Raw genomic sequence first — 26,367 nt, 5'->3', positions numbered from 1 at the left:
TTCCAATCTTTGGTGCTCTTATATACTGATGTTAGCAAGGACTTTCTTACGGGTTTTCTTAAAATTGCTGTTCCTCAGTTGTAAAACACCCTCCGTTCTACTGGTCTGACTCAGTATTGAAATTAACTGCTACATGGACATCTTGAGATGCGTTCCTTTATTGAGGATGGCTGTTATGATTTAGAAAGTCTTCCTCTGAGAGCAAATGTGATACCTCATGCAGTCTCTCATCTCAATCCATGACAAGACAATCCCTTCTGAGATTCCCATAGTCTAGAAAATTAAAGCAAGGTTTCCACTTCATCCCAAGACTTTCCTCCTGCAAAGGGCACAAATCATTCCTCTTCATCACTCATGTGGCTGCATAAATGTTATGCGTCCTACATCCAGCTGTTTTGAATTAAACCTCACCACAATCACCATACTATGTTAATTAGTATAAATTACTCACATGTTCCCATAGTCCTGGGCCCTCTGTACCATGTTTGTTCATGACCATCACTTTGTAAATGACAACAATAGCAGGACAATCATTCATCATCATTTATGTTTTGAGTGCTTTGTGTATAAAAGAAAACTGAACAAACAATAACAAAAACATACATTTCCTAGGGAATGTATAACATACAATATAGATACTACATCAATAATGCACCACTGAAATCAGCTTACAATACATTTAAACTTTTAAAAACAGAGCTAGCTGCTGCGGTAGAGATAGTCTGTAGTCAGAGTACATGTTCCAACTTTGGTTTCGTTCATTGACAGATCCCTGGTCTCACCTCTTCAAAAAAGTCCTTCACCAGGGCCACTGATAAATCCACAAACTTGGCAAACTAGAAACGAGTCCCATTTTCCTTTCCATGTTTCACCATCCAATAGGCCTTCAGCTACTAGCCTGGATCTGAGTAGCCCTAGGCTCCTGCATGCAGACCTGGCATCAGGTGCCGACTTTGTCTTTTCTTCCACTTTGAATATTGCACATGAGGCTGTCTGAGTTATGCTGCAGTTGCATTCATCTCTGGACAGCTAATAAAAATTCAGAGGTCTAGTTCTGTAGTTACCAGTTAACGAAAATTGCACATTTCTAGACCTCACTCATCAGCGGATGGACGAGTCTTAGTGACACGATTTCCTAACTAAAAAATGTCAGTCGCTACTGACGTACACACAGCTGTACATTTTTCCTATACATTTAAGACAAAATCAAAACATTCCTTGTTAATCTTTATCTATAGTGCTTGGCGCAATCATAGGCTGGAAAAACTCTCTGAGCAGTTGGAGACATACTAGATATATCTCTGGAAACTGAGTTAACTGGGAAAAACGACTGGCCTTGAAAAAAAACCACAGATCGTGTCACAAAATAATAGAGTAAAGTGCTTATATTTCTCTAAAACCCAATTTCAGGACATATATCATTTGGAGGTATTGCCACAATATGTAAGCTTCACGGAGGTTGGCAGTTAAAATGTGCTCACTTGAATAGTAGTGCCACTTCTCAAAGGTACTGCAAACCTTTACATAAAGTGTGTTTCTTATCTGATGCAAAAAGTGCTTCTGTAGGAAGGTATTCCAATAAAGAGGTCAGAAGTCAAAGGCATCTAAGTTCTCTATAATGCGTTTGAACTCATCACAGTCAGATATTTCCCAGAGCAGAGGTTGTTCACTCTTTGAATTTCAAGGGACTTGAAGTGTCTGAAGAAGTTAACTGCCATCACAGAACCCATCATACTACAATATCCAACTTCAAGCATGGCAACTGGTCTCAGTGTAATACAGTGCATAATAGTTATGCCAAAATAGCACCTCACCTGCCTAAACTATGCAAACACACAAGCAACTTATATTGCAAGTCCTCTACAGTCAAATGAAGTGTGGACCTTAGAAGCCCAAGCGTTCCTGAAGTGCAAATATCTTCATCCTAAACAGAAACACACAGAAATGTCAGAAAGAAATGTTCCTGGTTTAGCAAGCGACCTACAGCTCAGGTTTATGCAACCTGTGTCATTAGCAGCGAATTCAATACTATAATTGCAAGGACCACTTTAGGTGAACTTCGCAAAAGAGCTTTGCACCACAATTTCCAAATGGGCAACACAGTAGTGGTAAGCTGCTGTAGGAAAGATCAATTTTACACTGATCAAAGACAGCAGAAATTATATCTTTACACTAAAACATGGCCTGCTCTGATGTCACAAGTTTAGTGTTACCAAATGTGTGAAACCCTGGCAGGTCAGACAATATGTTCTAACACCAAGATCTTCAAGTATGCAAAGTGCATTTACATGTTTAATCTGTTGCATCTATTTTGTTGCAGTCTTAGTACATTAGAGTTTGTTCTATTACTTCCATTTCCTATTTCGTTATTCACATTCGGTCTTCTCTTGTTCACTGGGACTCATTAAGCCAGAGACATAGCTCATTTTAGGGTTGTGAATTGCTGACTGAGAACCACTTGTCTAAATTTTTTATTTGCGTATTTTTCATTTGCTGGGGGTACTTACTAATAAGTCAGTTATTGCTGTTAATCGAAATAAATTGTATATATTTTCTAAGCCGTGTAAAATTGGTGGGCTTATATTCAAAGGTGATCAATCGAAATTGTAATTTCTTAGGCTCTGATTACAAGTTGAGGCATTATTTATTACACATGATAACTATACCACCGAGTACATTATTTATCATGTGCGATAAATAACACCTGTCATGAGTTTGAGGGTCATAACATGCGTATTTTGGTGTTTTAACGCACCAAAATCTGCATGGTACTGTAAATACTGTATAATTTTTCCTGTTAAATTTCGGCGGGTTTATCCTTCTGAAGTTTAACGACAGCTGAGGTACTTAACGCATCCCATAATTCTCGGATACTTTAAATACAGTCACACTCGTAATTCTGACCAGTGCATAAGCAGGGCGTTACGCACAGGTTGCAATTTACTGGCCCACTCGTAATCATAGCCTAAGTCAAAGCGATATGTTCGGAATGCAGAAACGACTATCCTTGTGCCAAAACTCTCCCTCTTTTAGGCACCGTAATCTTTAAACCCAACTGAGAAAGAAGTATGTTTATCACAAAGTACTCTCTTAAATTAAAACGTTAGGTTACTATCGGACTTTCCCTATACTCCAATCAAATGAACTGCTCTTTAAACTAACATAAGAATTAGTTGAATTATTTTTTTATACATTTCACAAAATAAATAATGCTTTGCTATTTGGTCTCACGTTCTTGTACATGGTCTTAACATTTCGGATTAGCATGCTAAGTCTTGTCTTTGCTAAAATAACAGCCTTTGTCCAGATATGATTCCAATTAGAGAGTCTACAGATGTCTGCACCACGCTTGTTTTTGACAGGGAGATGTCAGGCATGCAGGTGATCATGCTATTCACAATAATCCTGGCAAAGAGTGCCTGTGAGGGGCACCCAATGTTCACTCCAGTCGCGTGAAGAGTGACTATGTTTTTGTCTCTACTGTTTCTTTAGCCTCATACCCCCTCCTGTGTCTTGCTTTTACCAGGGATAAGATGAACCATTAAGTAGTTCATGAACTGTTTGAACTCAATTAGAAGGAAACTAAGCACACAGGAACTGAATGGTAGCATGGAGTAAGTACACAATAATGAGTTATCTGTGCAACGCCATCTAAGCCTTCCTGATACTATCAAAAGGGTCCAATGAGAGAAGAAATACAAAAAAAGTTCGACAACATAGCAGATTTGAGATTTGTATTCAAATCTGCAAATCACTGAATAGAACAATAATTGTGTCTGCTGTATTTTGATTTTCACTAAATGAGCGTCTCTCTGTCAGAACCACTCTGATGGATCTCTGGTTTGTCATCGGAATCATCTTCATTGGCATCATTTTCATCATCATCATCATCATCGTCATCGTCACCAGACTCAACGTAGATGGGCCAGTCATTGTCCAACTCCTCCTTGTCTTGGCCCTCTGAGTTGGCCTCCATCTGACTTAGGTTTATAGGCATGGAATCGTCATGCGTGGTGGTCACACAAGTGCAACTGTCACACAGGCCAAATCGCCGCAGTCCTTGGGATAAGCTGCTTGTAAAAGTCCTTCTGCAGCCTTTGCAAATAATCGGACGATTTGCTCGATGCACCTGCAAGACATAGAGCTTATTAGTAAATACGCTATGCATAAGTACTATAATTTACTAACCCTCTAAGCACAAACAGCCAAATATTTTTCATCCACTCTGGCCCGAGGGCAAAACCTGCCAAGTGTTGCAAAGCTGAATGCTGCACTTGAGACAGGCCACTGCCACAGACCTCGGTGACACCAGCACTTCTGCAAGGTTGGCTGCACATATGAAAAATCTATCCCTTTTGGTATCACAAATAATTCAAGCACGAATGGGGTATAAATACTGTGCTGCCATCTATATTGCTCCCAAAACTTACCGTTTAATAACTGAGATAGCAGGAGAGAACAGCTTGCTATGTTATGAAAACTGAAGTCAAAGCTTCCCAACAACACACTCAAAGCTTCAACTAAGTCCGGCCATGCTCCATTAACACATTTTCAATTAATGGCAAACCTGACCAGCACTCAAATTGTTTTACACTGGTAAATTATTTCAAAGCTATGATGCCTGTATGTGGTTAGATCTAAGACAAGAATGCTGTGAAAGATTAAGACCTGCATTCCGAGATCAGGGTTGGGGAAGGCTCACTCATCTGATTCTTAGGACAGGCATACACTGTAGGAATTCTCTCTCTTCAATGTCGATGCTCAAGTCCCTTTTAGTTTTCCAAATGACAAGAGGCATCCCAAAAGAGTTTGGAAACAGCAACAAAGTTAAGTCTATCTTGCCAGTCACACCTAGAATCTTGGTGAAGGTCACTAAGCAGTTTGGCATCATCTCTATAACAGAGGATTATATGACACCTACAATGTCTATAATGCTGCCTATGCTAAGTGAAATCAAGTAAATTGATGGAGCAGAACGGGCTAACTCATAATTTGGTTTACTCCTTCCCTCACTTGACACCATCCAGCACAGAGTGTGGAATAACTATGAAATTTGACACAGCCTTTACTTCTTTGTCACTATAAAGCCCTTTAAATGATGGAACAGCACACAAACAGTATAGCACTGAAACCTTTATTCAAAGGAGCAAGATACAGCATAGTTGTATTTCACAAGTAAAACAGTCCACTGAACCCTTCTTCCAGAATCCTATTGGTGCCATGCACGTTCCACTAGTCTTTCAAACACACCTCCGTCTTACCAGACAACATTCCAAAAATGTAAAAACAAAGATAGGTGTAGATATGAAGGTGGACTTTATGTCAGCAGTGTGCAAGACCTACTGCAGTGCCAAAGCTCTCCTTGAAAACCAGAAAAAGTACATCCCCGATTTCCAGAAAAAGTTTTGCTGTGAGGCACTAGGGCTTCACAAATATCAACAGAGCTGGTCTATACCTCTTCTCTGGCCTTTGACTGCATGTGTCTACATTACGACAAAGGCTTTCTGATGAGATGCGCACAGATGAAGGTCAACATCTTTATTCTTGAGTTAAAGTGCTGGCTGGCTAAGCGGAGAGCGGCTGAAAGCAGATTTTACCACAGTGACGGCTGGCTTGTACACAGGGTGGAGCGACGCAAAAAAAGAATCATTTACCTCTGCAGCATGACGTCCTCCTCCATCGAGTGTCTCCTAGGAAGCTCCAAGCTCCCGATGCAGGAAACATCACCCAATCTTGGTGCTGCTCTCACAGTTTGAGAGCAGCATCAGTACTGAATAGAGCAGCTTCTCCCAGCGCTCCCAAGAGCACTGTAGGTATGCGCTGTCTCTCACCCAGCTGTCTAAGACAGCTAGTTTAGAGAACTTTAAAATGTGCATGTCTGGCTGGCCGTCCCTAGACGGCCGGCCAAATAGACATGCACATTTTAAAGTGCACAGCTCCCTGCTGCTGCCACTCAGCAGCACTGGCTCCTCCCCGTCCTAATACTTAGGGGCCGATTAGGATGGCTGTGAATCCGCATCCTCCGGGCCAGCGGAAGCCACCGCTGGCCTTGAGGATGCGGATTCACCGCCGCGGCCACAGAAAACACCCACCGCCAGATTAGGATGGCAGTGGGATTGCGGTGGGACCAGCGGCGGACGGCAGGTCCGTCCGCTGCTGATCCGCGGGGTGTGGAGGGGTATTTGGGGGCAGTGTCGCCAAATTACGATGTGCATCACAACATGCTTTTCCACTGTGGCTTTTCTGCCGTGGAAAAGCATGTGGTCTTTGGGGTTTGGGGGCCCGTTGCGGGCCCCCAGGGTGTCGGGGGGTGTACATGGGGGGTACCTATGGTACCCCCCTGCATTTACATGCACAAAGCGGCAGGCACCGCGCGGTGACTGCCGCTTTGTGCATGTAAATGGAAAACATGCATCTTTAACCTTGCGGTGGGTGCTGCTTCAAGCAGCACACGCCGCAAGGTTAAGGATACGGGATGTGACCGCCAGGGTGGCGGTCACATCCTAATTGCACCGGAGGGACTGCCGCTGCCCCTGCGGACGGTCCCTCCACCTTGGGGGTGGCCGACGGACGCAGGTCCTTCCGCCATCCTAATAGGCCTCTTAGTTCGGGACGGGTTGCTGAAAAATAAAGTGTTATTACCATTTTATTTTTCAGCTCTGGGGCTTTCGCTGCTCCGCTCAAACGGAGTCTCAGATCCTCTTTTAACATCTCTCCGTTAACCATCAGAGCATCACTAAATAAATACTCTTGCGTTAGCCCTGTGCATAGACCAAAGATTCCAAAGTTATGCATGTGTTAAGGAAACAATAAAACAGACCTTCAGCAGAAACTGGACCTTCACCCCAAACACTTTATTACCAAGAATACAATGGCTGCACATGACGAAATTCTGGCGACTACATGCATTGCTTCCCATACAACTTTCAGGATCGCAAGGGGCTGGCTTCCTTTCTGCCAGGCATTGTGACAGAGGGAACTGCACACTCCATCGACTTTCTTTGGGCGGGCTAGTCCAGGGGCATGCTACTACCTGTAACTGCTTATGCAACAAATACCTGATGCTCCCAGAATGCCCAAGCGGTACTCGCTGAAATACTTTCTACCAAAACTGCTTCTGAAATCTCATTTAATTTGTAGCCGAACCTTCTGGCTCTTGCGTTTACCAGAACACATTTCCTGCCTTTGTCCAACTCTGCTGCAGGGTCTGCCAGTCTTTCCCTGGTAATGTTCAGTCCTTTTCTCAATGCCTTCAGTTAATCTTGTTGCTCATTGTGCTGTTTCCCTTTACTCAGCATCCATTGCTCCCTGATCCAGTGGTCTCCGGTATTACCCTGCATTCTTCAGTCCGTGGTTTCTTTTGTATTGGTCTTGTTTCTGTGTTTCTTGTCATGTCCCTTTTTCTAGTCTATGCCCCTTGGCAATTCGTTTCTGATTGTGCAACATTTGCTAACGACTGCCTCATCAGAATTGCTTTGTTAGAGCCTGCTATATTAGGTTCTCTCTAGACCATTGCTCCATATTGTCTACATTATGCCCTCTCTACAGCCTCCTACTCCAGTATATTCTGCTCCAGGTACCAGGTGCAACAATTATTATTACCGCTCCACCTCTATTACTTATGCCCTTGCTTAATGTCAAGAAGACCTATGACACACAACAATAGTGCACATCAATTCATAATACATTCTATTTTAACATTTTATATACATTTCAATTCATTAAATATTGATTGATTAAATATCTCGTAATAAAAATAAATTTACAACATTAATTTATCATATTGTGCCCGGAGACCCCAATTCCACTCATTCAACACACTCATTTCTTAAAATAAAAACAATGAAATGAAAATGGATTTGTAGAGCGCATGGCTGCCCAAGAGCGTCCCAGCGCTATAGAACAAGGAATACCGAGGACAGTACCAGCGTCTAGGAGTCCTGAGGGAATAGAAAAGTTTTAAGGAGCTTTCGGAACTTCAGATAGCTCGACTCCATCCGGATCCTGGGTGGGAGAGCATTCCACAGGGTCGCTACGTTCACTGAAAAACGGCGTCCCCCAGTTCGAGTCCGCCTTACTCTCTGCACAATGGCCAGATTGCCATGATCGGAACGAAGCGATCTAGTGGCCTTGTATGGGCGGACAAGATGGTCCGTTCCCCTGCAGGGACTTGTGAGCGATACATAAGGACTTGAATTTGACCCTTTCGCGAATTGGTAACCAGTGAAGGGCTTTGAGTGCGGGTCTGGCTGACGATCCACGGGAAGTGCCAGTAAGCAGTCTCGCTGTCGAGTTCTGGACTCGTTGGAGAGTATTAATTGTAGATTCGGGGGCAGCCAAGAAGAGGGCGTTACTATAATCCAGTCTTGATATGATCAATCCCTGAATAAGTAGTTTCCTCGAGTGCTCTGGCAGTAGGGGAAGAATCTTATGAGCAGAACAAAGTAACCCTATACAAGTGCCCGCTGTCTTTTTTGCTTGGGTCCTGAAAGTAAGATCTTGCTCCAACCATACCCCCAGGCTTTTTAATTCATTCTTTGGGGTGGGTACAGATCCCAGACAGACAGGCCAGATGGAATTAGGTAGGGGTGCTAATTGATGGCCTAGCAGCATAAGCTCTGTTTTAGCTCCATTCAATTTGAGACGTGAGTCATTCATCCAGGAGTGGATTTCTGAGAGGCAAGAATGAAGATTTTCTACGCAGTGTTTTTCTAGGGAGAGTGAGACGACCAGTTGGGTGTCGTCAGCGTAGGTGACTACTTTAATCCCAAATCGATTCACCACATCCTCCAGGGGGGCCATATAAGCATTGAACAAGGTAGGGCTCAGTGATGAGCCCTGTGGGACCCCGCACTCGAGGGGGGTTAATTTGGAGCGTGCTGCCCCTTCCCAAACCTGGAAGGTTCGATTCTCCAAGAAAGATGTGAGCCATCGCCGCGCTGTACCTGACACTCCCATGTTGCTCAGACGATGGATTAAGATCTATTGGTCCACCGTATCGAAGGCTGCGCTTAGATCCAGGAGGATTACCATCGTTGATCCCCCTGAATCCAAGATGCATCTTGCCTCTTCCACGACTGCTAAAAGGGCAGACTCTGTTCCCTGCCCTGGGCGGAAACCTGTCTGGGAGTTGCGAAGCAGCTTATTACTTTCTAGGAAAGATGAAAGCTGCCGATTGGGTATTTTGTCCGCCAACTTGCTGATACCCGGCAGCAGCGAGATTGGTCGGAAATTAGTCAGCTCGGCGGGATCGAGCTCTGGTTTTTTAAGGAGCGTTTTGACCATGGCCCGCTTCCAGCTGGGCAGGACAATTCCCTGAGTAAAAGAGGCATTCAGAGGGTCTGTGATTGTTGGGGCAATGGTGGCAGTTACCCAATTCAAAATATGCATAGGAGCAGGGTCATTAGGAGAACCACTCTTTACGGAGTGCAGAATTTTTTGGAGGTCGTCCTTAGAAATTGGAGCAAACGAGTCAAGGCGAGGGGCAGAAGGAGAGGCCAAAGAGTGAGCTAGGTCAAAGGATTGGTCATTCTGCGGCAGAGTTTTTAGTATATTTTGAATTTTGTTTTCAAAGAAAGCGGCAAGTTGATTGCACCTAGCTTCCGATGCCTCTTGCCCAGTTGGGGGACATCTTAAATGTCTCTCTAGATGAATTAGAAGAAATTCTAATTTTCTCCTCATAGTACGCGGCTTGCGCCAATTTCCGGGATAATTTGTAGGTCCACATAGCTGCTCTATACTTGAATTTATTGTGGGAGGCCCAATCTTTTCTCCAAGTGCGTTCAGCTTTTTTGCATATTTTCCTTAGTTCTCGAAGTTCAGGGGTGTACCATGGAGTTTTAAAAATCCTGCTCTTCTTTTCCAATATTTTTTTGGGAAGGACGGAGTCAAGGGAGCTATTGAGCCTGTTTGTGAGGTTTTTATACGCCTCTACGGGGTCAGGATCCGAAAGGGGAATTGTCTGCTCCAGTCTGTGAGTCCAGCTTTCCATAGGGAGTTTGGACCACACTCTCTCTAAAGTGCGTGGCGCCTGAATCTGTGGAAGGTCAGTATTAATTTGCCATTCAAATAGGACCAAGAAATGGTCAGACCAAGGTAAAGGGAGGGGGGGCCTTGATACCAAATGTAAAACATTCGTGAATATGGGGTCAAGAAGATGCCCTTTAATATGGGTGGCATCTTCATTTTTTTGCTCCAGCTCCAGGGATTTCAACTCAAGCTTAAGATCCATAGCACCCTTATCACATGGGTCATTAGAATGAAAATTTAAATCCCCCAGTAGGATAAAATTGGGTGCAACCGAGGCTAAGGCAATGGTGTTCTCTAAGAGTGATCCTGTGAATTGACCAGGACTGCCCGGAGGGCGATATATTAGTAGGCCTGATAGTGATTTATTCGGAGTGATCTGCAAATTAAAAAGAGTGCTTTCGCAGTCATTGACACTACCCTCTGATACTCTGCAGACAAATTTGTCTCTATGTATTATCGCTAGTCCACCTCCTTTCCCATAAGGCCTATGTTGGCATTGCATACTAAAGCCACCTGGGAGTGCCGTGACAATATCTGCTCCTGAATTCGGTGACAGCCATGTCTCCGTTAGAAACAAGAAATCCAGTTTCAAATCTTGGATCAGTAGATTGATTTCGACGGCATGTTTTGGGAGGGACCTACAGTTTAAAAGTACCATCTTGAAAGAGTTGTAGTGTTTCCGGCATTTCTCTTCTCATGCATGGTTCCCGCCCGACCATGGCCTCTCGGCCAAGGGTCATCTAGTGCTGAATTTCAAATGTTCCAAGGGGTTATTCGTAGGTTTTAATTCCAAAAGTTTTCCCCGTGTATAGATACTGCGATGTCCCGGGGAAACGGCCAACGTTTCTGGCCCACGGCCCAGTCCGGCACAGACGGGCTTGCCTCTGGCGCGCCCGCCCGCTGCGCGGACGGGAGGTGGCATTCATTTTATAGTGTATAGGCCCCAAATCGGCCGCAACACTAGAGCGCTGTCCTCGTCCTCCCCCAAGATGGCGCCCGAAATCGGCGCCGAGAGGAATTGAGGCTGGTGATCAGCAGGAGCCCGAAATCGGTTCCCTAAGGCCACAAAAGTCCCAGGAAGGAAAGCCACAAGGTAGGGAGAGTGCGGCGAGGGGGGGAATCAATTAAAGGAACATATGTGCAAAATGCGTGAATTAAAAAGAAGCAGTGCTATCTTAGTAACAGTAATGATTTTTAAAATATAAGAGTCCTAAACTCCCGGCTTTCGCCTCAGGAGTCCTCATGTCTAAGAGAGGAACAATTTTTCACATACCCAATTTATAGTGTATAGGCCCCAAATCGGCCGCAAGACTAGAGCGCTGTCCTCGTCCTCCCCCAAGATGGCGCCCGAAATCGGCGCCGAAAGGAATTGAGGCCGGTGATCAGCAGGAGCCCGAAATCAGCTCCCTAAGGCCACAAAAGTCCCAGGAAGGAAAGCCACAAGGTAGGGAGAGTGCGGCGAGGGGGGGAAACAATTAAAGGAACATATGTGCAAAATGCGTGAATTAAAAAGAAGCAGTGCTATCTTAGTAACAGTAATGATTTTTAAAATATAAGAGTCCTAAACTCCCGGCTTCCGCCTCAGGAGTCCTCAGTTCTAACAAAGGAACAGGATTTCACATACCCAATTTATAGTGTATAGGCCCCAAATCGGCCGCAACACTAGAGCGCTGTCCTCGTCCTCCCCCAAGATGGCGCCCAAAATCGGCGCCGAGAGGAATTGAGGCCGGTGATCAGCAGGAGCCCGAAATCGGCTCCCTAAGGCCACAAAAGTCCCAGGAAGGAAAGCCACAAGGTAGGGAGAGTGCGGCGAGGGGGAGAAACAATTAAAGGAACATATGTGCAAAATGCGTGAATTAAAAAGAAGCAGTGCTATCTTAGTAACAGTAATGATTTTTAAAATATAAGAGTCCTAAACTCCCGGCTTCCGCCTCAGGAGTCCTCAGTTCTAACAGATGGACCTCAATTAGCATTAATAATCCCCAAGACACACTGTACAACATATTTCTTGAGTTCTTCGCACACTGCTTGTCAATGTCGAGTGAACATAAAAAAACTCGGACAATCAACACACGTTCAGATGGCTCCCGTTCCCCTATGATTACCTTCGTGACCAACATCCAATTAAAGAACTTTGCACTAACTAGGATTCACGGCTGCCTTTATCTTCAATACACGGAAACCAATATTTTAATACTATTCTTGTCACAAATCATAAATATTACATAATAAATTGTTTTAAAATGAGCCCCCAACCTGGCTACGAGTGATTATCCAAAACACCAAGAAGGTGTGCTACTCCTGCCACACTGAAAACAAGAGTAAGTTTAAACAGAGAACAAGCATTTGCAATGCAATAGGTCTCGCATTAGGAAAGTTTGAGCTATTGGTATTGTAAATGACACATTTTTTATTTATGTGTTGGTTTTGAAAATAGCAAACTTAATTGCTTTGTCATTTACAATGCCAATAGTTTTCACTGTTGCAAATGTGACACCTATAGCATTTGTAATGCAATATGTGTTGTATTTACGTGACTTAGATGTATTGATATTTCAAATAACAATGGCTTTTACAGTTTTTAATAATTAATACTGAAATAAAAGTTATTGTAATTTATAATAGCAGTAGCTTAAACTTTTGTAAAAAAAAATTGTGAAGAATATGTTAATTGTATTTTATTGTGACGAAAATCCAAGAACAGAAGTGAAATATTAACATCTTTTTGTGACATTTGTAATAAAGCTTGAAACATTGAGAGAACATATTTGAACCAGTTGTTGAATGGTTGCACAGATTGATGCTGTGGTGGCGCTGAGTGATGTTGTGGTGGCGACGATTGATGCTGTGGAGTTCATTGATGCTATGGTAGCGCCTAGTGAGTTGTATTTTCCATGAGTGATGCTGTGGTGGTGCTGAGTGATGCTGTGGTGAAGCGATAGATAGATAGAGTGAGGGCAATAGATAGATAGAGTGATGGCGATAGAGTGAGTGTGATAGATAGAGTGTATTTATGTTGCATTGACTAGTGTAAGTATGAGGTGTGTAATTATACGGCACTGAGTGGTATTATGTGGAGTGTATTTACGTTGCATTGAGAAGACTAATTATATGGAGTGTAATTATGTGGCACTGAGTGGTAATATGGGGAGTGTATGTTGTATTCAGTAGAGTAATTATGTGGCACTGAGTGGTATTTGGAGTGTATGGTGCATTGAGTGCAGTGTAATTATGTAGCATATTATGTGGCACTGAGTGGTATTGTGTGGAGTGTGCGTTGCATTCAGTAGAGTGTGTGAGGCAGCGCAGAGTGTGTGAGGCAGCGCAGAGTGTGTGAGGCAGCGCAGTGTGTGTGAGGCAGCGCAGTGTGTGTGAGGCAGCGCAGAGTGTGTGAGGCAGCGCAGAGTGTGTGAGGCAGCGCAGAGTGTGTGAGGCAGCGCAGAGTGTGTGAGGCAGCGCAGTGTGTGAGGCAGCGCAGAGTGTGTGAGGCAGCGCAGTGTGTGTGAGGGAGGGCAGTGTGTGTGAGGTAGCGCAGTGTGTGTGAGGCAGCGCAGTGTGTGTGAGGGAGGGCAGTGTGTGTGAGGCAGCGCAGTGTGTGTGAGGCAGCGCAGTGTGTGTGAGGCAGCGCAGTGTGTGTGAGGCAGCGCAGTGTGTGTGAGGCAGCGCAGTGTGTGTGAGGCAGCGCAGTGTGTGTGAGGCAGCGCAGTGTCCAATGTGTGGAAGGCCCTGTTTACTTCAGCATGAATGACGCACCTGCACTTCATAGCAGCTAGATTTAGACCGGCACTGCAGGATTATAAACCCCTTAGAAGCTCTTGAATCGTCTGTACATCCAGTTCTAGGGTCACAAGACGCATTCTGTAGTTTTATCTATTTCCAATACACGTGGCTGTGTTTATATGTGACGGGGTACTGCTTGGCCCGAAACATGGGCTTCAAACGTCTGGTCGCAGAGCGGTGCAGCCGCCTGCAGGCTGGAAGCACACGGCTTGATATGGAATGATTTACATTTAAACAAAAACAAGCTGCCAGCAAACACTTTAAAGAGCCAGCCCTGCTAGAATTAGTGTTAATGTATTGACAGTGTTTTGTATCATATAAACGAGCAGAGTAATACGTGCAGGGATGATTTAAAACAGCTGGGCTAATGCACGCGATCGCAAAAAGCAGCAGGTTAGTTTTTGTAGCGCCAAAGAGGTGTGCGCAGATGTATGTAAGCGCTTTGGTGCCGGGCGTTCCACAAGCTGCGAGCAAATACTTTAGAGAGCCAGCCCTGCCAGCAATAGTGTTAATGTATTGGCAGTATTTTGTATCACATAAACGAGCACAGTAAGTGCAGAGATGATTTGGAACAGCTGAGTTAATGTGCACACTCGCAAAAAGCACCAGGGCAGTTTTTGTAGCGCCATAGAGGTGTGCGCAGATGTATGTAAGCGCTTTGGTGCCGGGCATTCCACAAGCTGCGAGCAAATACTTTAGAGAGCCAGCCCTGCCAACAATAGTGTTAATGTATTGGCAGTGTGTGTCCTGTGTTTGCACTGCTGGCCTCAGACCAATTGTGAGTCCTGTCAACGGCTGGAAAAACATGGTTGGGGTGTTGGGGAGGGGGGGGGGGGTTAAGGGTGGGAGTAAATGAAGGAGCAGACATGGGGCGAGCAAAATGAAGCCGCAAGAGGAGCTAGAAAAAAAGTACGGGGATTTTAAAAGCAGCTATAGGAAAGCTGCTAACGAGTTAGCTGGCAAAAGCATACGTTTTCAAAGCACGAGCTAAGTGAGACGGACCTGCAGCATGTAGGGGGCCACCAGAAATGCATTAACACCTTGCTTGTAAAACAGGATCAAGTGTAGCCGCCACCAAGTCTGGAGTGGTGTGAAAAGTTGCAATAGTTACTAAATGTGTTTGAATGCGAGTCTGCCATCGCACATTAAAGAGAAAATTGTCTCCTTGTAAATAAAGATCGTTATCATAGGTAGGAGATGCAAATGTGGCTTTGATGCAGTTGCACATATGGGTGATGTTTACACAACAATCTGGCAAATTTTTAGCAGAGATAAAAATGTTGAACGAAAGTTTTTTTTGCGCTTTCACAGTTAGTTTTTTAAGAAAGTGTAAGAAAATACTCTACCCAACACTGCTTCCTTAAGTAAAATAGACTTGACATCATCATGGACCAGAAACTATTGAAAGTAAAATAGTTACGGAGAGATTACGTTATTTTTGCGCAGGATGACAAAATATTGATCTGATGCCACAATTTTTGTATTTTTCAATAAAGAGAGGAAACAGGGTGTTGCTTCTAGCAGTCCTACAAAGGCCAACGTTATTGGCAGTGTTAATTTGTAAATCAGTGTTCAACAGCTAAAGCTCCGTTTTACAGAAGAGTTAAGTTCCATAATAAGAACATCTCAAAGTCAGTCTAAAACCGCAATTTACAGGAAGGGCATCCTGCTAGACTTAAAAAAAACACAAAACAACTATGACAATGACAACAAGCTGTGGCTGCGAAATCAAACAAGCTGTTTGCCGGGAAAGTGAAACGAGATGCATGGGGAGCAGCAGCCTTTGATGTGCCGGCCGGCCATTAGTGGAGGAGAAGTGCCGGCCTGAGGCCGAGCAGCAGAGCAACAGATGGCTTTGATGTGGGTGGAGGCAGGCGGCAAGCTCGTGCACGAGGCGTGCACTTCCGAAAATCCGCTGTAGAGCCCTTGCTTGGCCTGAAGTATGGTTTGGCTGCATTAGGGCCCGTTTCCTATTCCTGCGGAATAGGAAAGGCGAGCCCTAAAAAGGAAAAGGAAAAGGAAAAATTCCATGCCATTCCCTAGTTTTAGTTATTTACTCCAGAGCTACAACGCTACATATCTACAATTCGTATTGATTAACAAAGTGATCTAAACCTCAATAGTTTTCACTCACTCTAATAGTGTGTTTTTCATGTGTCAAAGTTAAACACCTATCAGAGACAAAGCTCTGTTTCCAAGTAAGATAGGCAGCACAGTCTATCAAAGTTAGGTATTCTCCAACTGGAGCCCTAAAGGAACTGGTGAGTGACACTTGAGAGTGTGTAGTGGTACCAGCAGCAAGGGTTTTTAACTTTGAAGTTTTGAGGATGACAGCAAGTTCTACAACGAATGAAACAGCAATCTGGGGAAATATGTTTCTACTTGTCTAGACAGTACCTATTGTTATTCCTATTTGTTCTTTGTCCCGGATAGGTGTTTTACTTTGGCACATTATATTAGTGTAAATGACACCTCCTGAGATGCAGACAATTTTTGAATCAATGCAAAGTATAGATGGGTAGCATGGTTGTTCTGGCAGCTACTGAAAGCATGGGTGAATTGTATGAAATCTTTCCATTTTCTTTTTCTGTTTAAACTCACGATTGATTTCGGTATTGAGTGAGTAGCACACCGTTTTACTACGTTTGCTATTGGCAATCACTGTTAGTCTTGTTTTAAAATATTTAATCATCTAATGTTACTGCTCTATGACAAGAATAATGTTAAATCATTGGTTTCAATGTAATGCGCATAAAGATAGCCTGGAACCCTGTTGGGTGCAAAATACTTTTAATTGGATGTTTGTCTTGAAGAAAATGGCCACATGGCAACAGCAAACACCAAAACCTGCATCAACATTTTTTTTTTAGGTTTACCAGATATTGACCAGCAATGTGCAGAATTCAAGTAATATGATGTAAACTGTGTCTTGGGGACTGTTAAAGTTTTTTGGGATCCATTGCTTTTATTTAGAGACAGTAAGTATGAATGTGTGAATGAGTGAAATAAGTGGATAGGGACACAATTCTAGAAATAACTTTTGATACTAACTTTTTTATAAATATTTAGTGAACTGAGATGTGAATAAAATGTTGAAAAGGGATGTGAAAAAGATTAAATCACCATTTTGAAATGATGTGCCGTATTCTGTGTTCTAGATCTTGTGACGTTTTGCAAAGACAGAAGTAATTGACGCTGAGTGGGAGTAATTATTGTTTGTTTTTACATAATCCCTCTCCCAACTTTTAAGTATAATTTGGGGTACCCTGTTTATAGAGCCAGGTAGCTGCTGTCACCGCTGAAAGATCTAGTTATCTAACTGCCTCTAGAGAATAGCACTATGTTACATTTCAATTATTTGCCCTAATTTCTCACTGCAGAACTGAATGTTTAATTTGGCAGCACTGCCACTTCAATTAATAAATTTTCACCTGTGACAGAAAGCAATGACACTTGAAAAGGCATAAAATTTGACCTCACCTTTTAAACACCTAACCAGATTTGGTGCAAGCTTGTATGATACACTTTGCATCATTTGTTATGATTACCATGATTTACCCTGCCTCGGCCGTGCCAGCCTTCCAGAAATATCATGTACAGGGAGGATGGCCATGGGGAATGTTTAGAATATAGAAATCAAAATAGGTTCAACGGGATCATGTGAAGGGAGCCCACTCATTTTAGGAAAAACATAGTTTTCTTAAAAGGAACTCTCACTAACTTAATGCTATTCAGTGACATGCTTCATCATCGAGTTCTTTACGATCCTGTGAGGATCGGGCCATGCTGCAACCTCTTTCCTTGCAAGGGAGCAAATTTAAGGAAAAAGGGTGTGGGATCTATATAAAGTGATGGCTAAAATTGCTAGGTGATACCCATATCATTATTAATTCCGGGGTCCGTCTGGCAAGATTAAATACTGGGGAAGACTTTGGAGTTACTATAACTTAAATCACTCCTTGGCCCTAAATACGATCAACTAGTTTCTGCCACGTACCCCAAATACAGACCTCATGCTTTCACCAACAACATGGGCAGTCTTTTTTAGGGAGTGGCCGAGGACCACAGAGAATGAGTTGCAAGATAGGCGGAAAAGCTCAATGGGAAGAGGACCTGAACATTCAGAGAGTGACCACTCGCAGTATGTTGACGGACCTAACCCTGGGGACAAGCAACCAAATTTAGAATTCCATTAGTCCACTATCCTTAGTTGACTTGCTCCTTCCACAGCGCAGCGCCGTCTGGTAGCTCATTGCTACGGTCCCCTCCTATTGCTGACGCCACTGACTCGGAGGTCAGAAGTTCAAGGCCCTCCTCCACTCGCAGGCTCCTGCCGGCGCCTCATCCCTGGTGATCCAGTGGTATAGTGTCACTGCTCTGCTGTTTGATTGACCTCCTGTCCCTCTCTTCGCTGTTTCTGTCCCTTTCTCTGTTATAAATTCTCTTTTTTCTGCCTCTGCCTTTGTTTTTTCTCTTGCTTGCTTTTTGCTTTTCCTCTTGTTTTTGCCATTTCTTCTGCCCTCTCTCTCGTTGCCGCTGTGATCTCCCACGGCCGCCCCCATCCAGTGTTCTTTTCCCGCCTACCAGCTGTCCAGCACCCTCACAACACTACTTAATGGTGGTCACTGTGCAGCAACGCCGCTGGCGCCTCCTGGACCGCACCCAGAGCCAGGGACCCTGCCTCTCGGACCCCCCCAATGCTACGACGCCAGGACGCTCCTCGACCTCAACCTCAACCTGGGACGCCACGCCACCTGCCACCTAACTTCACCGAAGAAGACCCTCGGACCATTTGCGTGCCGGAACTGCATCCGCACTTTCAGCTTCACCACAATGCCAGCCCCTTTGCAAACCCAGCCGACCGCACTCGTCCGCCTCAACTGCATTCTCAACAAAGTGCGATCCCTCCACAAAAACGCCATTGAAATCTAGGACCTCCTCGACACCACCGCTCCTGATATCGCCTTCTTCATAGAAACCTGGACCAACCCCTGTCCAGACCAGATATTGCCATTGCCGACGACTACAAAATCAACCACAAGGACCGTCCCGACTGCCTGGGAGGCATGGCCATCATCAACAAAAGCATGCTCAAACTACCCACGCACTCTAATGACTCCATGACAATCATGGAAAACCTCCACTTCCAGATCAGTACCAACCCCAGCACCAACCTACGCGGCACCCTCATCTACAGGCCCCCGACCCCCTTCACCAACTTCATTATAGACCTCATCGAACCCCAGGCTCTCACATCCACCAACTACATCCTGCTTGGAGACCTCAACTTCTACATGGACAACCCCAGCGACCAGAACATCGTCTTCTTCCTGGAGAACTTCAACATCGAACTCAAGCAGCTAATCACCTCACCGACCCACACAGCCGGACACACACTCGACCCCGTCATCTCCGCTAGCGGGGACATCAGCTACAGCCTCACCACCAAACTCCCCTGGACCGACCATCACTGTGTACACCTCGCCTTCGACATGCCCACTGCACACCACCATCACTGTAGCAACCCCCAGCCGCAGCTCGACCAAGGCCACCGAAGAACTCCTTGTCAACTCCCTCTGTACAACCACTCCGTCAATGCCCACGAACGCCAACACTGCAGCACGCAACCTCCACCAATTGATATCCAACTGTGCCAACACCCTGGTTCTCCTCAAGAGAAGACCAGGCAAATAACGATCCAAGGTGGCCAGCTGTTTCAGCCCCACCCTCCACGAATCCAGATGCACCTACAAACATCTCAAGAAGAAATGGAGGAGCAACAAAATTCCAGAAACTCACGCAACCTTCAAGTCTGCGTCAACATACACCACCTCCTCCACAAAACCACTAAGAAAACGGCCATCCGGGACAGAATCAATGCTAACGCACACAACAGCAAAGAACTCTTCACCTTCATCAAGGAGTTCGCCAGGTCCAACAGCGAGACCTCAGATGTACCACCCTCTCAAGACCTCTTCAACAAACTCAGCACCTTCTATCACCACAAGATCAGGAAGATCTACGACAGCTTGGACACACCAGTCCCGGCCGCCACACCCGCCACCATCGCAGACAACCAACCCGCCCTGCTGGAGCCTGCTCACTACAGAGGACACACTCAAGACTATGAAGAGCACCCACTCAGGGGACCGGATGGACCCATGTCCGTACCACATCTTCCACAGAGCAGCTGCTGCCATCGCCCCCTAGGCCCGCTGCACCATCAACTGCTCCATTGAAACTGCCACCTTCCCCGACGACTGGAAACACGTGGAGATCCACCCTTCCTGACCCAATTCAGGTAGGACCTCAATAACTGGCTCTTCGAATGATCCGCCACCCAGTCCGACCATAAGCCCCACCCCCAGCACAGTGAGACCCTCACGGGTGAGTATCCGCGCTTTACAATGCCCCTGATTGATTGACTGATCTAACAAACTGTGATATTTCCCCGACAGAACAGGTGGCTCTAGAGAAGGGGCTAGGCTTTGTCCCAACACCTCGTTTTGGCAAGTTTAAGCGAGGTGTACATTATGTTTACGAGATGTAAAACAACATTGCTGCGTAATGCTTGTTTGCCGATGATTTTGTTTGGTTTTCTTTTTACACTTTGAAATGACAACAAAGAATTATTATTATTATTATTTTTTTAAAGACAGGTCTTAATGATGAGATCCCTTAGAGTACATTTAGCTAAAAGGGCCTGTTGGACACACTGCCACCTGAGATGCTCAGCACTGTCATTCCAGACCAGCAATAAAAACATTCTGCTCATTTTATTCACTTTTGTCCATTGTTTTCCGTTTTATACATCCACTTTCAGCTATGTGCCTGGGGTTTGCAGAGTCAATCAGTTATACCCCGAGAATATCCACAACCATACTAGCTGCCATCTAATTCACCAGGGAATTCTTGAAGCACTTGTATGTATTAGATATTTAAATATTTTGGATACTTTAAAATTTTACAATGGTTTGATGTTTTGGACATTTTAAATATCTTAAGTATCTTGCAGACTATGAAATTACTGTACTCGTCTTATTCATGTTTCATCAACTTACACAGCATCACTGCAATGAATGAGTACTTGAATAAGCACTTTATTATCTGGTCGCCCGCTAACCGGGAAATAGTCCCACTAAGGGCAACCATCTTGGAAGTCATGGCTAGTTGTGAATTGCACTAACCCTGAAGTCTCTCTGTTTCGGATTGAGGACGCAAGGATGCATTTAAACTCTGCTGGGGCTTGCAATCATTAACATGCAGGTGCTGGGGCCCGATACGAGGTCAGGGGCTGAGGGGGGAGGGGTGGGGTGAGAGACCCATGACGAGGTCAGTACACAAGTTTGTTTTACCCGAGGCAGCTGGGGTGAGTACAAGGTTGAATGGCTATGGTTTAACTGTTATAATACTAATTTCATCTACAGTGTGTGAGTACAGTGCACGCTACCCATTGGGTCATCAAGCTTCCACTAATTAAGTAGGTGTTTAATTCCTTATACCATCTTGAAAAGCTTGGGGCATATATGTATTTTTGTCATGTGTAGTGAACCTTTCACATATAACATATGTTTGCAATGTTATCAGCATACACTGGCATAGAATACTCTGACACACACACCTGCTCTTGAGTTAATGGACCCCAGAATAAACACTGATATGGGCACAGTCTATGGAATTTTAACCTTCACTTCATATAGATCCAACATCCTTTTTCCGTGAATAGTGCTCCCTTGCAAGGAAAAAGGTTGTAGCATGCCACGATCCTCAGAGGATCAGGAAGAACTCTATGTTGAAGCATGTCACTGAATAACATTCAGTGAGAGAGAGTTCCTTTGAGAAATGTTTCTTTTCCCTATAGCAAATGGGCTCCCTTCACATGATCCAGGTTGATTCTCTTTTGATTGCTATGTTACATAGAGGAAGGTGAGTCTCAACCTCCTGTTTCCCTTTTTCCTCTCTCTCTCTCTCTTGATCTTTAGAATGTTTAGAATCTACACAATATGAAAGTTATTCCACAAAACCGGAATCTTCCATCAAACGACTTGTTAAAATTACAATAAAAAAATAAATATACCTGCACCAACAGGTATTATAAACTGGAAAAAAACAGAATACCCTTTAATGAGAATCTTAACATGTGAAGAAAAAAATTACAATATGATAGGACAGTATTAAAGCTGAAGGACAACACACAGACAACGCTGATTAGCTTCTCTCATGTCTGGTACAGAGGGAGCAGCAGAAGAACAAATACAATATGGGCAGCTGCAGTGTAAGCAATGTACACCAAGAGGCGGTCCATAGGGGAGCGGTCTTAGGCAATAACGGTGGCTGGGGTATAGCCTAGCCTCCTGGGAACCCTCTCACTGCTACTGCCATGTCAGGTATGATCTGGTGCGGGCGAGTAGGCTTCACAGGCGAAGCTCAAGCAGGGACCAAAGTGCTTTTCCCGCAGCTCCACTATGGGGCCACGCTCACGTAGGGTGATGAGTCCATGTGACTAACCTGCCGGGGCACAGCCGCTCTCAAAAGTGTGGAACTGCTTGGGAGTGGAAGCGCAGCACAGCTGCAATTCGGGCGGGGAGGAAGTAATGGAGGCGCTTTAATACTCTGTGGGAAAGGTGGGGGCACAACAGTTAGAGCTGCCGATGTTGGAGTTCGAAAGCAGGTTGGAGCCTCGGCTCAAGTAACTGGTACACATGTGAAGCTCTCCAACACCGTTGACATGAACTCACGTGCTATAGAGCTGCAAACAAAGGGTTTTGAAATGAGAAGACTGTGTGAGATACAAGGTGGTCGCTGTGAAGTTATAGCAATAGCAGCAAAGGGCATTAAAGCTGCAGAGTATGCTTTGTTTTCGCTAGTGACTGCTACCATTTAGCCTATCAGGTACCAGTAGATACTTTCAGGAGGATTCGGGCAAGGAGGGGGTGTGCAGCAGGACCGGCTCCAGGAAATTTTTTCCGGTGGGCCAAGGATGCATTTGGGTGGGCCACGGCGGGGCCAATTTGTTGCTTCTTGAGGTAGCCTACAAGCCCTAGATTACATCATATCTACTTGCAAACAGTCACCATGATACAATGGATCGATTCTGTGTGTATACAGAGCATTTGGAGAGTTATTTGAAAGTAAGAGCAATGTCTGGACCTAAGTGCAAACCCTCAAATTCCAACGGGCAAGGCTTCAATACAAGTACTTCCAGACCTGATTATCTACTTTTCTACCATCCCTCTCCTGTGCACCTTATCTCACAGCCGACCTTGGGCCCCAGCCCCATATCAGCCACCATCCAGCTCCACTTGCCTTATTCCCATAAAAACACCTTCAGACTTAAAATAATGACTATAGCAGTAAATATAATTAGCACACACTTTAATATGTTCCACAGTTGCCCTAATGACCTGACTGCTAATTAAATAAAACCAGAAAGGCCATGACAGGGCCAACTTTAGCGCTAGTGCGAAAGTCTTTTTTGACGCCACAAGCACACATTATACAGAGACAATAAATCATACAAGTATGTAAATCAGTCTGTAGGGAATGCCACATAAACCAATGAGGATTACAAGGTGTAGAAATCACGTCATCCATGCTGGTGGGCAGTATATTTTAGGAGGGTCTGGGCTGGGGAAGCATAAATTCAGGATTTAAAGCATACCACAGTGATTGGGGGGTTGGCTTTACTAATAGAAATGTATATCGGCCCAAACTCTTTTTACACAAGAATCTCTGTGACAAAGGCAGTAATCCACTGAGCTATCCACATAAAATACAGCTTATCTGCATTTCAAAACTACCAACAGGCAAAGGATTGCTCTCCAGCAGGATCATTAATCACCAGTTATCTGGACATTTTTATTATTGTCTTGCATCCATGGCCATGATAATGATAAAAACTATTTAAATGAAGCATACACAAAGTATGTGCCTTGCTGGGCCTGTGCAGATTAAAAAAAATAAAAACAAATAGTAACACATTTGCTTACCTACTCCATTAGTAAAACTTTCAGTGCTTAATTTGAGCAGGTGCTTTCAGGTTCTCAGCACCTGCACTTCTTTCACAGGGCCGGGGCTACAATTTCTGAACCTGCAGGTGGTGGTCTCAATATTAATTGTTCAATTCAAAATAAAAAGAATAACATAAATTGCATGGTGACTGGCTGGTCTATGTTCATAGGCAGGCCGGCATACGCCTGTCCAGGCAGGCATGATTGTGTATCACCACGTTAGTGATGATGTAATCACGCTGATCACAAATCCAAGAAGTTATCGACAAACTGTGGCTTGCATTCTATTCCCCTAGTCTGCTGCACCCTGCTACTGCCTGACCTAAACCTCCCATTGAATAATTGTAGCTGGGGGCTGGCTCATGACAGAGTTGAGGCAAGAAAGCTGCAAGAGAGAACTTGGGAGTGTGGGCTCTTGAGGAAGAATAAATGAAAGTAAGTGTTTACTTTCCACTTGTTGCGTAGCCAGAGTAGCATATCCGGCAGCCCTGCATTGCTGCTATCCTCAATGTGCTCGATGCGGCTGTGGCCCAAAACAACTTTTGTGCGCCATGGCATCACCAGTAGAATCTGTGCGCTGCACCCCAGCATGTTAATTGCTTAGCGTGAGTGAGTCCAGTAGGCACCACAGCCATACTTACGGGCATTGGCAGCATTACTGCTGGGGACAATGCCTGTGCTGTAGTAGGCAGGAGCAGAGCAAGCTGAGCAGTGGATCCCTATGCCGTCGCCATCCCTGTACCTACTAATTACAGGCGGCACTAGCAGTGACATGACCTGCTGTGCTCGAGCAGCCGTCTGTTCTGCAAGAAACCCAGTCATACCGCACTGATTAATATATGCAAAAAAGCATTTTCATTTGGTGTACATTTTGTTTCTGCACTCAGTGTAGGTAAGAGAGTAAAACATCTTCCGCTTCTTTAGGAATGACAACAGGAAAACGCAGAGTTCAAAATAGCAGTGACTTGTACAGGCTGATGACAGGTATCACAAGCAGCAGCAGTGTAGAGATGAGAGACAGCAAGAGTAAAGATGAGAAGAAACAACAAGAGAGGAGTGAGATAAAACGGAGCAAAGTAGAAGAAAAGGAGGAGAGCAAATCAGATACAAAGAGAAAGCAGCCATGATGTGAAGAAGAGAGCATTAAGAAGAGAGAAGATAGAATGAAAGGATGTGGAGGACAGGACAGAGGAAAAAAGCAGACAAATGATAAAATGGAGACACAGCTAATCACTGCTAGAGAGTGATAGTAAAGAGCCAAGATCGAGGGGAGAGAGAGCAGAGCATGGATAAAAGTGAAGAGAAAAAAGGGCAGGGCTAAAATGAATAGAGGGCAAATCAGAAATACAGAGTGTGACAAAGGTGATAGAAAACAATTAGAGAGGTGAGAGAATAGACTCTTAGAGCAAAGACGTAGGGGACTGACAACAGATCAAGGTTAGAAGATAGAGACTGAGGCAATGAAAGTGTTGAAAGTGAAAGTGGGGCTCACCGGAGGAAGACGTGTGCGGTGGCCTCCTTGGCAAAATTTTCAGCACCAGCACTTCTTTTTTTTTTACAAATTAAGCACTGCAAACTTTGTGTCACAGCCTGATCTGATATGCAGCTGCACGAGTCAGGAACGGTGAATAGGAATAAACAAACATATTTTCTTCAGCACTGAACAGAAAAGGAAATATCCACACAGCAGGACGGTAGGCAAAAGTTACTCGTGTCAAATATGGAATTTGTCCCCTTCGCCATGCCCCTATTGTTCCTGCATGACACAGCCCACCTTTCTAAAAGGAGTTGGGTGATTGTGGATGGCTGTAAGAAAGAGCCCAGGCCAAATCACTCAACTCCCAGAACAGGAAGGAAAACAACGTTAGGAGTAATGTTTTAAATTAAAGATGCCATTTTGTATTGACATTTGCGCCGTCACAGCGAAGGCCAAGGGTTACGTTTGGGTGGGCCAGGTTCTATTATAGCGTGCCTGCTTTAATTACAGAGATCGTCACATGGTCCTCCGTCTGTCCTGGGAGAACCCCCCGTGCTATATCAGGGGACTGTGCTCTCCATTTATCCTTATCATACCATCACACTGCCGGAAGCCCGTCGGAAATGACAAGAAGTCAAACGACAACTTCGGGTCCTGGGTCTGAAATACGCTATGCTCTATTCAGCGAAATTAAGAGTGATAGTGGAGGGTAAGCCACGCTTCTTTAAAAATGCTACTGATACTCTGGCCTTCTGCAAACAGCGTCAGGGAGTGGTACGGAGAAGCCTGGCGCAGTCTTCTGGACACTCCTCCACGGATAACCAAATGGCCGCTAGCGCTGACCTCTTTAATGCAAGCTGAGGACCCGGAACTCTATTACTAGTAAAAATATGTTGACTAATTTGTGTATATTTGCTACATCAGTAGGATTTCTTACCCTTTGGCGCACTTCTCTTTTCAAGGATCAAAATGTTACGCTGTTTCAAAGTATGTATAATGCTAAAGTTACGTAGTATCTGATTTGGGCGTCCGAGGCGTTGCCCGCCTCCTTAGGATGATTCCGATTCCAAT

The 26,367-nt window shown here is 44.6% G+C and overlaps 1 protein-coding gene across 2 annotated transcripts in view; it reads right to left on the bottom strand.

Moving 5' to 3' along the window:
• Window positions 1-529: 529 nt before the first annotated feature.
• ZBTB8B (zinc finger and BTB domain containing 8B) overlaps window positions 530-26,367 on the bottom strand; it is a 64,056-nt gene continuing 38,218 nt past the window's right edge. For both annotated transcript variants that reach the window (XM_078680727.1, XM_078680728.1), the window contains exon 4: window positions 530-4,129. In XM_078680727.1, the coding sequence (XP_078536853.1) occupies window positions 3,797-4,129 (333 nt within the window). In that variant the 3' untranslated portion in view covers window positions 530-3,796. The remainder of the gene's footprint in view (window positions 4,130-26,367) is intronic.

Source organism: Lissotriton helveticus, chromosome 3_1, assembly GCF_964261635.1.
Source record: "Lissotriton helveticus chromosome 3_1, aLisHel1.1, whole genome shotgun sequence".
Taxonomy (NCBI): Eukaryota; Metazoa; Chordata; class Amphibia; order Caudata; family Salamandridae; genus Lissotriton; species Lissotriton helveticus.
The sequence above is the reverse complement of the archived record's forward strand: the minus strand, read 5'-3'. Positions and strand labels throughout refer to the sequence as shown.